The 11,576-nt window shown below is 50.0% G+C and overlaps 1 protein-coding gene across 1 annotated transcript; it reads right to left on the bottom strand.

Moving 5' to 3' along the window:
- Window positions 1-2,267: 2,267 nt before the first annotated feature.
- On the bottom strand, window positions 2,268-11,552 carry HAGH (hydroxyacylglutathione hydrolase). The gene is made up of 9 exons (XM_010283011.1): window positions 11,508-11,552; window positions 8,096-8,277; window positions 7,557-7,621; window positions 6,562-6,679; window positions 5,374-5,482; window positions 4,331-4,434; window positions 3,771-3,872; window positions 3,214-3,293; window positions 2,268-2,687 (listed from the first exon to the last, which is right to left on the bottom strand). The coding sequence occupies exons 2-9, from the start codon at window positions 8,198-8,200 to the stop codon at window positions 2,588-2,590; spliced, it is 783 nt and encodes a 260-aa protein (XP_010281313.1). The 5' UTR covers window positions 8,201-8,277; window positions 11,508-11,552; the 3' UTR covers window positions 2,268-2,587.
- Between the last annotated feature and the right edge of the window lie 24 nt (window positions 11,553-11,576).

Here is an 11,576-nt window from a genome sequence, read left to right on the forward strand (position 1 = left end):
CCTTGGAAACCTCAGTGACACAAGATCACAGAATCATTAAGGGTGGAAAAGACCTTTAAGATCATCAAGCCCAACCGTCAGCCCAACACCCCCACGCCCACTAAACCGTGTCCCGACGTGCCACGTCCACACATTTTTTGAACACCTCCAGTGCTGGGGACTCCACCACCTCCCTGGGCAGCCTGTGCCAAGGCCTGACCACTCTCTCCGTAAAGACATTTTCCCTTAGATGGTGTGGAGGGGGCTTGGACGCCGGCATTGCCCTCCCGCAGGGCCAAGCTGGAGCTGCGGGGCCATGCTCTGGCCCAATCCAGCCCACAAAGCACCAAAGGCGCTGAGGGGGCCAGGCAGGAGCAGAGCGTGCCCCCGGCAGCACTCCCAGCCGGTCACAAGCCCTGGTTCAGGGGTGACTGTGGTCCCCCAAATGCCACTTGTGAAGGAGGGAACGGCGCCTGCAAGCAGGATGCAAGCGCTGGCCCTGCTCCCTTCTTTCAAACCAAAACTACACTTGTAACAAGACCTTGAATAAAGCCCCAGAGGATCCCAAAATGCCACCCGCTCCCCCTCAGGATGAGGTAGAAAACCACCTGGAAGTGTCTGAATTCAATCGCTAGTTCAAAAATGAATAAATAAATAAAATTGTGAAAGAAAGAAACCCCCCTCTTCGGGACCACCCCGCCGCTGCTCGGTTTCCAGCTGTTATTTATTTGCTCATTTTCAAACAGCCATCAGTACAGTCATGCTCTGTTGTAGCAGCACAGCATTCAAGTTAAGGAGGCAGTAAAGTTTTAGGTACCACTTTTCTTTCTGAACTACATAAAATATACCTTTTTAAAGCAATAAAGAAATGGTGCTACACCAAATCCAGCTCCGGCACTGCCATTCAGTGTGTCGGCTGGAACAGCAGACCAAAGTTACAGCAGTGACACCCGGGCGGTTGCGGACTCCATCATGGCATTACTTACCAACATGTGCTGGGGAGAGGGGGAGAAACTGGAACCCAAATCCTTTAAATCTTTTTTTTAGTTTCAGCTGCAAAATTTGAAAATCTCTTGTACTTGAGGAAATCTGCAGTATGCAGCCGAGACCAAGAAACAAGGAGCAAAATATAATTAGGAGGAAGATGCATTAAAGATGCAGATGCCGAGCCCGCAAGGCTGGGTCCGACCGCCCTTCACTCACATCTCTCTCGTTTAAAGACACCGAGCCAGAGGACGGGAAGTGCAGGGGGGGGTGGGACACCCACTCACTGAAAATCTGGGTTTATCTTCCCCCAAAGTTTATCCCATTCATCCACTTTGACACGCTATTCCCCATCAGGAAAACAGCCCGAGGGGAAGTTGCCTCCCTGCAGTTTCCAAGCTGGCTGCCGACCGGGGCCATACAGCACTAGTCCAGGAGCAGAGATGGCTTTCAAACCCCATGGGCCAACCAAGAAAAAGCCACGTGCCACGCTAAGGTGGTTTCTCAGGGGGTCTGAGATCCGAGCCCCGTTTAGTCTGGCCATCTGGACACCCTCACCATTTAGAACAGCACCTTGCGGCCCCAGCGGCACGCAGCATCTCCTGTAGGCCAGGCCCGTAGGCTGGACTCTCCCAGGCCCAGCACGGGAGCTGCCAGCGCTCCCCAGAACAGTTGCTCTCGCTGGGGAACAGCGCCCGGCTAAGAAATGCTCGTTCGCCGCGTTACTCACAGCAAGGTACAAGGCAGCTGTTCTGGCAGCAAGGCTTCTGCTGGAGGAGTCTCATCGCTGCTCAGCTCTCAGACACGCCATTAGTCACTAGGTAACTGGTTTCTTCTCGGACAAATTCCTTCTTCGTTTGTGTGGTACTAATACGAGTAACATATAGATCACACTTAAGAGCAGCAAGCAGGTACATGCAAACAGGCTTAAGTTAAGAGTGAAAGGGTGTAAGAAGCAAGAGTGCGATCTCTAAGCCAGCGTGCTGCCTGGAAAAGTTACTGCAGTCCACGACAAGGAAGGTCAGAGAGAAGAGAAAAGCTGGACAGTGCCCGTGGGCCATTCCCAGAGCCAGGCCACCCTGCCTGCTTCACAAACTAAGCCCTGAACTGGCAGTGGCAGAGCAGGTCTGTCACTGAGAACTGGTCTTAGTGGAGCCAGAAGCGACAGACCCAGAAGTGTTTAAGGAGCAGCACGGAAGAAAAGTTCAAATCTTCAGCTGGCAATGTAGTTACTGCATTTTGTCTCTTTCAAATTAAGAATCTCAGGCCCCAGTCCCACTGTCCGCATTCACATCAGGCTCCTGCAAAAATAACAGAAGCTTTTTCCTAGACCTCAAGGTTTGACCCTTCCCCACCCGACTCTGAGCCACGTACCAACACTTGTAAAATTATCTGCATGTAACACATGTGACAGTTTGTGATCCAGCAAAAGAAGGATAAATATTCTTCATCATAATATAAATATGCTGTAGAACATCTCAACAAGGGCAAAGTGCTTTTTTTTTTCTCCTTAATTAAAACCTAAATATGACTGTCTCAACAACAACAGAAGGTTCAACTCCTAAAACATCTGAATAGTCTAAATTACACTTAAACTGACATTAAAGTGATCCAGGCAGAGTGCTCAGTCCTTCGGGACTCGGAAGTTATCCTTCTCTTTTCTGATGGCCCCCATTGTTCGGATGGGGTCAGTCTCCCCAGCGTGCTGCTGAACTGTCTTCTCCCTGCCAGGAGGGAACACCAGGGACAGCAAATGCAAAGACTGCAAGATAAAATCTCATATATGAAGTCACTACTATCACGTTTCGCCTGCATCAGGGGGAAACGTTGCACTTAAAGATCAAAGACTCAGGGCTTTGGCACAGGCTTATCAGCTCCCTTGGTTTAAACACTCATCGGCAAGAGGAAATTGCAAACACTCTTATGCCTTGAACAGCATCTTGTGCTGCACCCATCTGCCAAACTCTGCTTGATGAAGGAACGCAATTACACAACGAGCCTTGTTCTGTCTCCTGAGTCAGGGACTTCAGCACTGGCAGAGATGCTCACCACAACCCTTCCAAATTTCACTGCAGCAAGCTTCTGCCAGGGCAGCGAGTATATTTTAAGGAGGGTCTTGAGGGCATCAGAATAGGAGTATGTGAGGCAGGAGAGCAATTCCCACTTACAGCTCTTTTTTTGGAGACCTCCTCCTTCCCACATCCCCCTCCAAACACAAGGACCATTCCTACACCCACATTTCCTCCGTACCTCACTCGCATGAAGGGGTTGTATGTAAACTCTTCTGCGATGGTGGAGGGTATGGTCGGCTCACCACTGTCATACTTTGCCTGTAACAAGGGAGAGATTTCTGCTTAATGAGGAATGTTTTTGGTGAACAAGAAATGTCCTGTATATTAACCATGCAGGGTTAGCACTGCAGCTGACTGCCTGAGCCGCTCCCCAGGCCAGGCCCTTCCCAGGGCCATGCACCCAGCTGGGCAGACAAGCACAGGGGGACACAGAGAGACTTGGGACAAAGCTGACCCTCCCAGACAGACGTGGACATCAGCCTGTAATTATACCAGGAAGTTTCCAGGCATGGTCACTTCACCATCAGACAGCAAACCATCTTCTCTGGGCTACACGCAAACCCTGTTCCCCAAGACATCGCTCCCCTGGATGCACAACATACTGCGGCTCCTGTTTTTTAACTCACTTCCCTCAGCCTCTCTTTCTCCCCAACATTGTCTTCTCTCCTCTACCTCCTCAGAGACCCTCTGCTTCCATGAAAGCACCAAGTCTAGGGAAAGGATGAACCATCTTACCTTGGCCCAAGCAAGCTTTTCCTGGATAGTGACATTATTGGGTTCAACGTGTCGAGCAAACTTGAGATTGTTGATCGTGTATTCATGACCGCAGTAAACTCTCTAGGAACAGAAAGGAAGAGTGACACTGGGTGACTCTGAAGATACAAATGTGGAGTGCCAGGTACCATCATCAACATTACGGTACAGCAGGAACAAAAGAGTCAACCCTCCAGGACACACAACATTCTCCACAGAAGAAGTGCCAGGAGTTATCAGCCAGTACTATCTGCCAATTTAACGGCAAGCTTTATGAAAGACCCCAGGCATCCCAGCTTGCTAGCCTTCATTTTAATAAGCAATAATTTCCCCACAAAGCACAAACATATTTGGGGTAGGTATTTCCTTCCCAGAGGACTCCAGCTATTCAGCAAAGACAATGCCTGATGTAAGCATTCATTCCTTCAACACAGGAGAAATTCTCTCTTTGAGCAACAGCATTATTAGGAAGACAGTTTCTTTGATGTCTGTAGTAGTTTCTGGCTGGTTAACTTAACTAGCACAAAAGGAGAGGTTCGTACCGTTTTGGGGTCCAAGCTGCCCAAAATCTCAATCAGCGCTCTGTACATCTCCTCCGGGGTTCCCTCGAAGAATTTCCCACAACCAGCCACAAACAGCGTGTCACCTGCAAGGAAGTGTGACACAGCGTCAGGACCAGACAAGGCTCCTCACACCAAAGCATGAGCACACAGTCCCCGAGGGCTCAGTCCTGCCATCGCTGTCCTCGCTGCAGCTCAGCAGAAGGCACGGGCAGAGCCAGGCTACACTGCTGCCCCACACGGGCTCAGTGCTACATAAACCCACGCAGCAAACGCAACTTCTAATGCAGGAAACCCCACAGCCTCGCCAGGCAAACCATGCCAGCACCTCCCTACCTGTGGGCAGCCTGCTGTCCCCTCCTTGTCCTTTCTAAAGCAGACAAGAAACACTTGCTCTCTTTGCTACGAAGCTGAACAAAGATGAGGCACCTCTGCATTTTCTCCCCACTGCTCCCTAAAATCATGCTTAAGCCGTGACTTCTTCCATGCAGTGGCTGGTGCAAGCTCTGGAGAACGCCCATCAGGAAAGGGATGACGTGGCAGTGTGGGGATACTGGGCGCAGTCTCAGGGAATGGGGAGCCCTACTCTCCGAAACAGGATCCAGAACCTGGGTACCAGAGATGAAGCACCATCCCTCTCTTACTCCCCTATTTTCTCCTCTCAGTTTTGTTACAGACATGAGTACAGACATATGGAAAAGCAACAGGTTTTGGAACCAGCCGCAGTTTGGCCTGAGACAGTAAACCAACAGCTCTTGTTTCAAGGAAGAAAATGCTAGATATAGGACTCATCCAGGGCTCGCTCTTGATGTTGCTTGCAGGGTGTCGAGCAATGGCTTACAAACCCAGTTTCGTCTACCGTTACTACTCAGTAGCACCTAGTAAGGGGGCAAGATGCGGATGCTAACCAGCTGCGCTGGCAGCAAGGGATGAACGCACATCCTGAGTCAGGAGCACACAGGCAGAGGGGTAGCTTATGTCTTTGCAACACAGACTGCCAGCAAGGTAACCTCCCAACTCCTCACCTGTAAAAACAGCAGGTGGCTCGGAGCTATTTGGCTTAGTCACATAATAACAGATGTGTCCAGAAGTGTGACACGGCGTACAGAGGCATTTCACATTAAGAGATCCCACCTGAGAAGAAGGCAGAAGACTAGAGCTTAAGCTACTGTTTGCTAGCATTTGTATGGTTAGAAAAGAATTGCAACTATTACAATGGCCTAGTAGTCCTACAGGCAAATTCTCACATAGCTGGCCAGTAAACATCAGCTCTGCTCCTGGGAGAGTCGAGCTAGAGAGTTTTATGGCAGAGACTTAGAACGGAGCTGTTTTCTCCTAGCAGGTGTCGTGACAAAGAGAACTGCCAGATTCTTTCATTTACATGCAGAGTGACTCAGCGTCTGGTTGGCAGCAAGAGCAAACAGATCCAGAGCAACACAAAATCCTAAACAAAGTTAATCAAGTGTAAAAAGCTCCAAACAAAAATGAAGCTGAAGGGAAGAAGTGGATGACACTCACGAGAAGGGAAGGATTAAACACATTCATGAGGCCAGGGGATGTTTCCCCCACAGCCCTGATTTGCACACCTTCACAGGTATTTCTGTGCTCCCTTAGCTGCTGCCTGCCCCCCCAGAGGTGCACCACAAGACTAGCAGTGACATTCATGCCAGCCTGCACATTTCACAGCAGTTCATGTCATCTGCCAGCTCGTCTGTAAACAAACAGCCAGGTTCCAACAAGATTTGCTGCTTTAGCTCTGGAAAAGCAATGCAGGCAGCTAGCACTGCTGGCCCACTTTCCCTTCACCCTGTATTCCAGCCTTTGTTCAGCGAGGACCACTTGGCATTTGTTCGGTGCTAACTAGGCTCTAAGCAGAGCACAAGCCCTGTCCTTTCTCAGATCGGTTCTGACCACCCTGGCTAAGGAAGCTGTCAAGGAGCACAGGGACACCCAGCACGCCCCGGACAATGCAGGTGTCTGAGCTGTGCCAATGTTCTCATCAATGGAGCATCACCAGCCAAAACAAGACAGAGGGGTTATGGGTCACAGGGCTGAAAAGGGCAAAAGCTGAACTTAAACTACCAGCTACATCCAAGAGGTGTTAAAAGGTAAAAGAGCTGCGACCACAATATCAACTCAAGTTAGACCACATCGGTCCAGCTCTAAAGCTGGAGGAGGTGCCCCAGCTGAGTCCTGCAGCTCACTCCCTTTACCTTGAGTGACGTAAGGTGAGACACTTTCTGTGTCAGTGCTCCGACTCTGCTGTCTCCCCCATACACACGCAACCCTGCCTCCATCTTTACGAGCTTCTCATTTCCTCCAGCATGGTCCCTGGAAGGTCAGAAAAATGGATTTGGGCAGGGATGAAGACAAATTTATCGTAACTCGTATTGCAATGGTAACCTTCAGGTCATCATTTCTGATCAACTATTCTCCCAGTATCTAACATTGTCCTCATATCAAAGTGTATGCCATATCAACACGAGTGGAGATAATTTCTCCAGTAACTAGGGCAGTGAGAGGGGGGAACAATGCCCCACAAGTTCACACCTAGTTGGGAAACACCAGCCTTAGGGGCTTACGCTCAACTCTCCAGTAACTAGAGCAGGAGGAGATTGGGATAACCAGGATATGTGTAATTCGGTGTCCCAGAAGACTCCGTGGAGCAGGCACACAGATGTCCCAACAGCTCAGCGTTCACTTGTGGTGCTAGTCCTGCCAGATGAGGGCTGGCTCTCCAGCCACAGAGGTGGCTCCACTATGACCCATGAGAGAGGTTTACTCAGACTCAGCACTGCCAAAACTGCTAAAGCAAAACATTCATCTTCACATCCCCAGCAGAGTTAATCTGCAACACAGGTAATGCTCCCACAAGTGCTGAGTAGCACACTTTAGAGGCGTGTCCTAGCACCTCAGGGTGAATGTGCTCCCTCCCGCACTCCACGGCTACCTTCACACACATTTATTTCACTGGCCACCTGGAAGGAGTCAGTATTTTAAAGGTTAGAGGCACTGACACACAGAGCTCGCAGTGCAGACAATGCATCTGGTCATAGCAAGCCCAAGGGAACACTTCCTGAGCTCTGATTCTTCTCTTCACATTTAAGCTCCTGCTTAGAGAAGATCAACTTCATCCAGAAAAGCAACAATTTTTGACTGCTTCTGTTTATGCAGAGGCAAGAGGGATCCCACTACAGCAGATAGTTACCAGTGATGATGTGTGGTCAAGACAGTGGTTAGCTTCACGCCGTGCTTTTTGACTGCATCCAAAACCTGCAGGCACAGGACACAGCAAGAGCATTACAACTCACATGAAATGACTTAACAGCACACCTGGTGCCTGGTGTAACCTGGACACAGCTGCTGCAAGGCCTGAGACACACCAGCAATGCTGCAGAGAGCTCGTCCCTCTCCCAGCCGCAGTTACAGGTCAGGAGACGAGGTCTCTGATCCAGCTAGGCGTGACTAAGCCCTCCACCTTGTTTCCTCTTTTCTGTACTACATCAAACTAAGGGCAAAACCCCAAATCAGGTCAATAACCCTTGAAGTCAGGGTCAAGCTGCCTGAGACCAGAAGCAGACTGCCTGTGAAGCCCTGTCCGTACCTGTGCGTGGCCAGTATTTCTCGCCTTTCCCCCACGCCTGAGTCAGCGTGTGACTCATTCTCTCGTGGGTGTGGCAACCTGGAAGGATCTCCCGGACCCACAGCGGTGAGCACCCTGCTCACAAGGGCAGCAGACAGCATTACCTTCTGGGGCTGCACAGGATCAACTATCGCAGCCTCCTTCGTTTCCTCATCAATGAGGAGGTACATGTAGTTGTCTGTGAGGGCAGGGAGTAATTCCACCTTCATGTCGGCTTGTGTGACCGTCTTCGACTTCCTCCGCTCGTGCTCTGTGTGCAGGAAGACAGCTCGCAGCTGCGCTGGACCTGGGGACCCCAAAACAGTCAAACTTTAGGTTAGCCCAGGGAGGCGAAAAAGCGGGACAGGGCACGGCAGGTCCCCCAGCACATGGCCCCAGAGAAGGAAGGGTACAGACAGCCCAACCTGCCCCCTTCAGAGGACGAGGAGAGAGGCCACCACGGGACAAAGCCTTAGAGCCTGGCTGTGTCACCTTGTGCCCTACAGCTGCACCGAAGAGGGACTCCCAGAGATGTGGTCATGCAGGGAAAGCGCTGTACCGCGACTGGAGAGAAGATTGCAAGGGGCAGGAAAGCAGAACGGAGAGGGAACAGCTGGACAAAGGTCAGCCTGGGACAGTGACTTTGCAAAAAAAGCACAAAAGGCCACGTTACAGCCAAAAGACAAAAAGGGTGTGGGGGAGGAGAAATACAGATACACACACTGTTACAACAGAAGTATCTGGTTCATTACTTGGGGAAATCACATCCTGCGCAGTGCACGGAGAGAAGACAGGCTCTCTGCATGGAGGGCAAGGCTCCCTGCCTGGCCAGGTACCAGGCACGCACTGCGGGCAGGTTCCTTGCTCATGGGCTACCTTGATACAACATCAGTGCTTCTCTATTTGCTTTTGGTTAAATGTTTAATCAGATCCAAGAAGCAAATCTGATTCCAGATGCAAATCACCTGGGCTCACTGTTCAATTCACAGATACACAGTTCTTAAAGAAACAACCAAGCCCTATGAGGCTCTGCCATAAAAAAAAAGGGGAACAAAAAGGACAAGGTCTTCCATTGCTGGGGCCCTGCAATTCAGGCCTGGGTCCATATACGTGTGGGGAAAGAGGTGTCAGTCTCTGCACGTCAGAAATCAGGCGTCTCAATGCCCAAGGCCCTCGCACACCACTGAAGGTGACTGCATTGGTCTGAACTGTGCTGGCTCAGCCGCTGTTTCATTTTGCACCACCGACTCTCTCCCTCAGGCTCCCGACGCTCGGTGCTTGGTCACCTCCACCAGTGCCAAAGGGAGGGGTTCACCACGCTCGTAATCAACCTGCCCCACGCTCCCAAAGCAGGTCAGTCCTGCCCACCCCTGATAAAAGCCTGCTTTAGAGAGAAGAGGCCCCACAGACCGGCTGCAGCCCCCCTGCAGCTCCACAGACTGACGGGGCCAACAAGGCTGCGAACCCGCGATCTAAGCTCTGCCTGGGACACGTGGCTGCCGCAAACCCAGCCCCGGGGCAGCGCGAACTGTAAGGCCCCTCTGGTACAACTGTCCTGCCCAGAACTTCTTCCCCTCCTACCTCCACCATCTCACTTGCTTATGAAGGAAGAGAGGTAAGGAGAGGAGATGGTAGTAAAATTAAACACAGTATTGCAAAGAAAACCCCAAGGCACAACAGTGTGGGCATGCACAGGGTATTTGACAGTTAAGGCACATAGTCTTGAGAAAAGCATCCATACCTGCCAAGTGTTCCTCTGGAGCAGAAGAGTCCTTTCAAACAAAACAGAACGAAACAAAAAACTCCCCTTACTATTCCTTGATAGGAAGAAAAAAAACAAAACACTGCTGTTTAGCTGCTCCCTGACATAAAGCACTTTTGGATGCTATCAGTCACAAGAGCTATATATACCGCATGTTTGTTTGCATGCTAGATGCTAACTGGGGAAAAAAACAACCAAAACACCAAAAGAAAACACAACCTTAACTTCAAGTCAAAGGAATTATTCACATACTTAAAATGCTTTCTTCCTATGAACCATGTCTAACCCTGGCCATGATCCCAAAGTCTCTTTGCATGTTTAGTTCACAATTCTTTCAAAACAAACAAACAAACAAGCTACACCACATAAGGAAATGTTTTCTAACATGTAGTTTAAACAAAGGAATGAGAAAACATCCACAAAGTATGAAACTCATTCTAAATTCCCATCTGCAGCTAAGCTGCACCTTTCCAGCCTGCCTATTTGGCGAGCAGACCAGAAGCGCTCTCACGCACGCCCAGCGCTGCCCTTACGAGAAGGACGCTCTCGGACACAGTTCTGCTCAGAAAAGCTCCCCGAGCGATACGCAGTCCCTGCCCTGGCCCAGTACTAACACAGATCGTTTCAGGATCTCAGGTCTGCTCCAAAATTAATGCCCAATTACTTCATTTTCACTCAGTTTTGCAATGCGTCCCGCCTGATTTCACGCCTGAAGCAGAGAGGATTGGGGAGAGCAGAACACCAGCAGCCTTTGAATCATACACTCCAGCTTTCTGGCACAGTTTGTTAGCATACCTCGAACCGCCAAGAGGAAAGGGTTTGCAGATGGGGAGTGTTATCACAAAAAATCATGTTATCACATACATGCTGGAGACTAAAGGCAAGCAGGCAGCAGCACAGTTTAACAGTAGGTTCCCTCAGAAAAGGGGCACTTCATACATTCTCTCCATAGCATTTTGTTTTAGTCTTTTTATTACAGAAAACAGTGGAATATTCCTATTTCAGACATGGCTGTCACTCAAAAATGACTGCACATAAATACTCAGATGAACATCCCTGTGTTGCCTCATAAGAGGAAACACTGTATTCACTTTTTACATATTCTGCACACAGATATTTTTTGGATGCCCAGGGAGTTTGTGGCTCCACACAAAACCAAGTGTGTTGGCTCCACAAACCCCAGGTAAAATCCCACTCCTACTTGAGTTGCCCGACTGGCACACGCTGCCAGTGGCAGAGCCGGGTCCAGCCAGCATGGGCAGGGCATGCACTCCCCCACTGGTGGAGCAAAGCTTTCGTGGAAGGTGCAGCACCCACCCTGCAACTTGGGGAACTCAGGAGCTGCTAGCTACGTGGTTTGACATACTCATTCCCAAGATAGCATCAGGGTTTCCAAGTCTGGCAGTTAACTCCAATTTATTCTCTCTCGTTAAGACCAGGTCTTAAAATTGGAGTGATGCAAAAGGCCTCTGTCAAGACTTCCTGGAGACGCTGTGAAGCTAAAGCTCAAGCCCTAGTTCAAGGAGACACTTTCAGAATTTAGGTCCGAAATTTATATGCAGGGCATAGTTTTGGTTTTGTTTTTTGTTTACGTTACCAATACAGTCTGCCATCCATCAAACCCAGTTTAAATGCCAGCCCCTGTCCCCCAAGCCCTCCTCCCAGAGCAACAACCAGCGCCTTGGCAGCCGAAAAACTCTGCAGGAGCCTCCCAGATGGGTTATGGATAGGAAAAGCCACTGACAGAAACAGGCTCCGGCTGAGCAGACACTGACCTACTTGGGGCTGTGAGTCAGCTTAAAAACCTCGGCGCACCCCTGAGCCGGGAAACGAGAAGAGAAAAA

The sequence above is a fragment of the Phaethon lepturus genome, unplaced genomic scaffold (genome assembly GCF_000687285.1).
Source record: "Phaethon lepturus isolate BGI_N335 unplaced genomic scaffold, ASM68728v1 scaffold41012, whole genome shotgun sequence".
Taxonomy (NCBI): domain Eukaryota; kingdom Metazoa; phylum Chordata; class Aves; order Phaethontiformes; family Phaethontidae; genus Phaethon; species Phaethon lepturus.

Excerpts from the sequence above, each read along its gene's own strand:
- HAGH (XM_010283011.1), bottom strand. The coding sequence starts at position 8,200 with ATGAAGGTGGAATTACTCCCTGCCCTCACAGACAACTACATGTACCTC. Across the intron at positions 3,873-4,330 it reads GCAGCTTGGACCCCAAAACG|AGAGTTTACTGCGGTCATGA; the intron begins GTACGAACCTCT and ends TTCTGTTCCTAG. Across the intron at positions 3,294-3,770 it reads AAAAGCTTGCTTGGGCCAAG|GCAAAGTATGACAGTGGTGA; the intron begins GTAAGATGGTTC and ends CCCTTGTTACAG.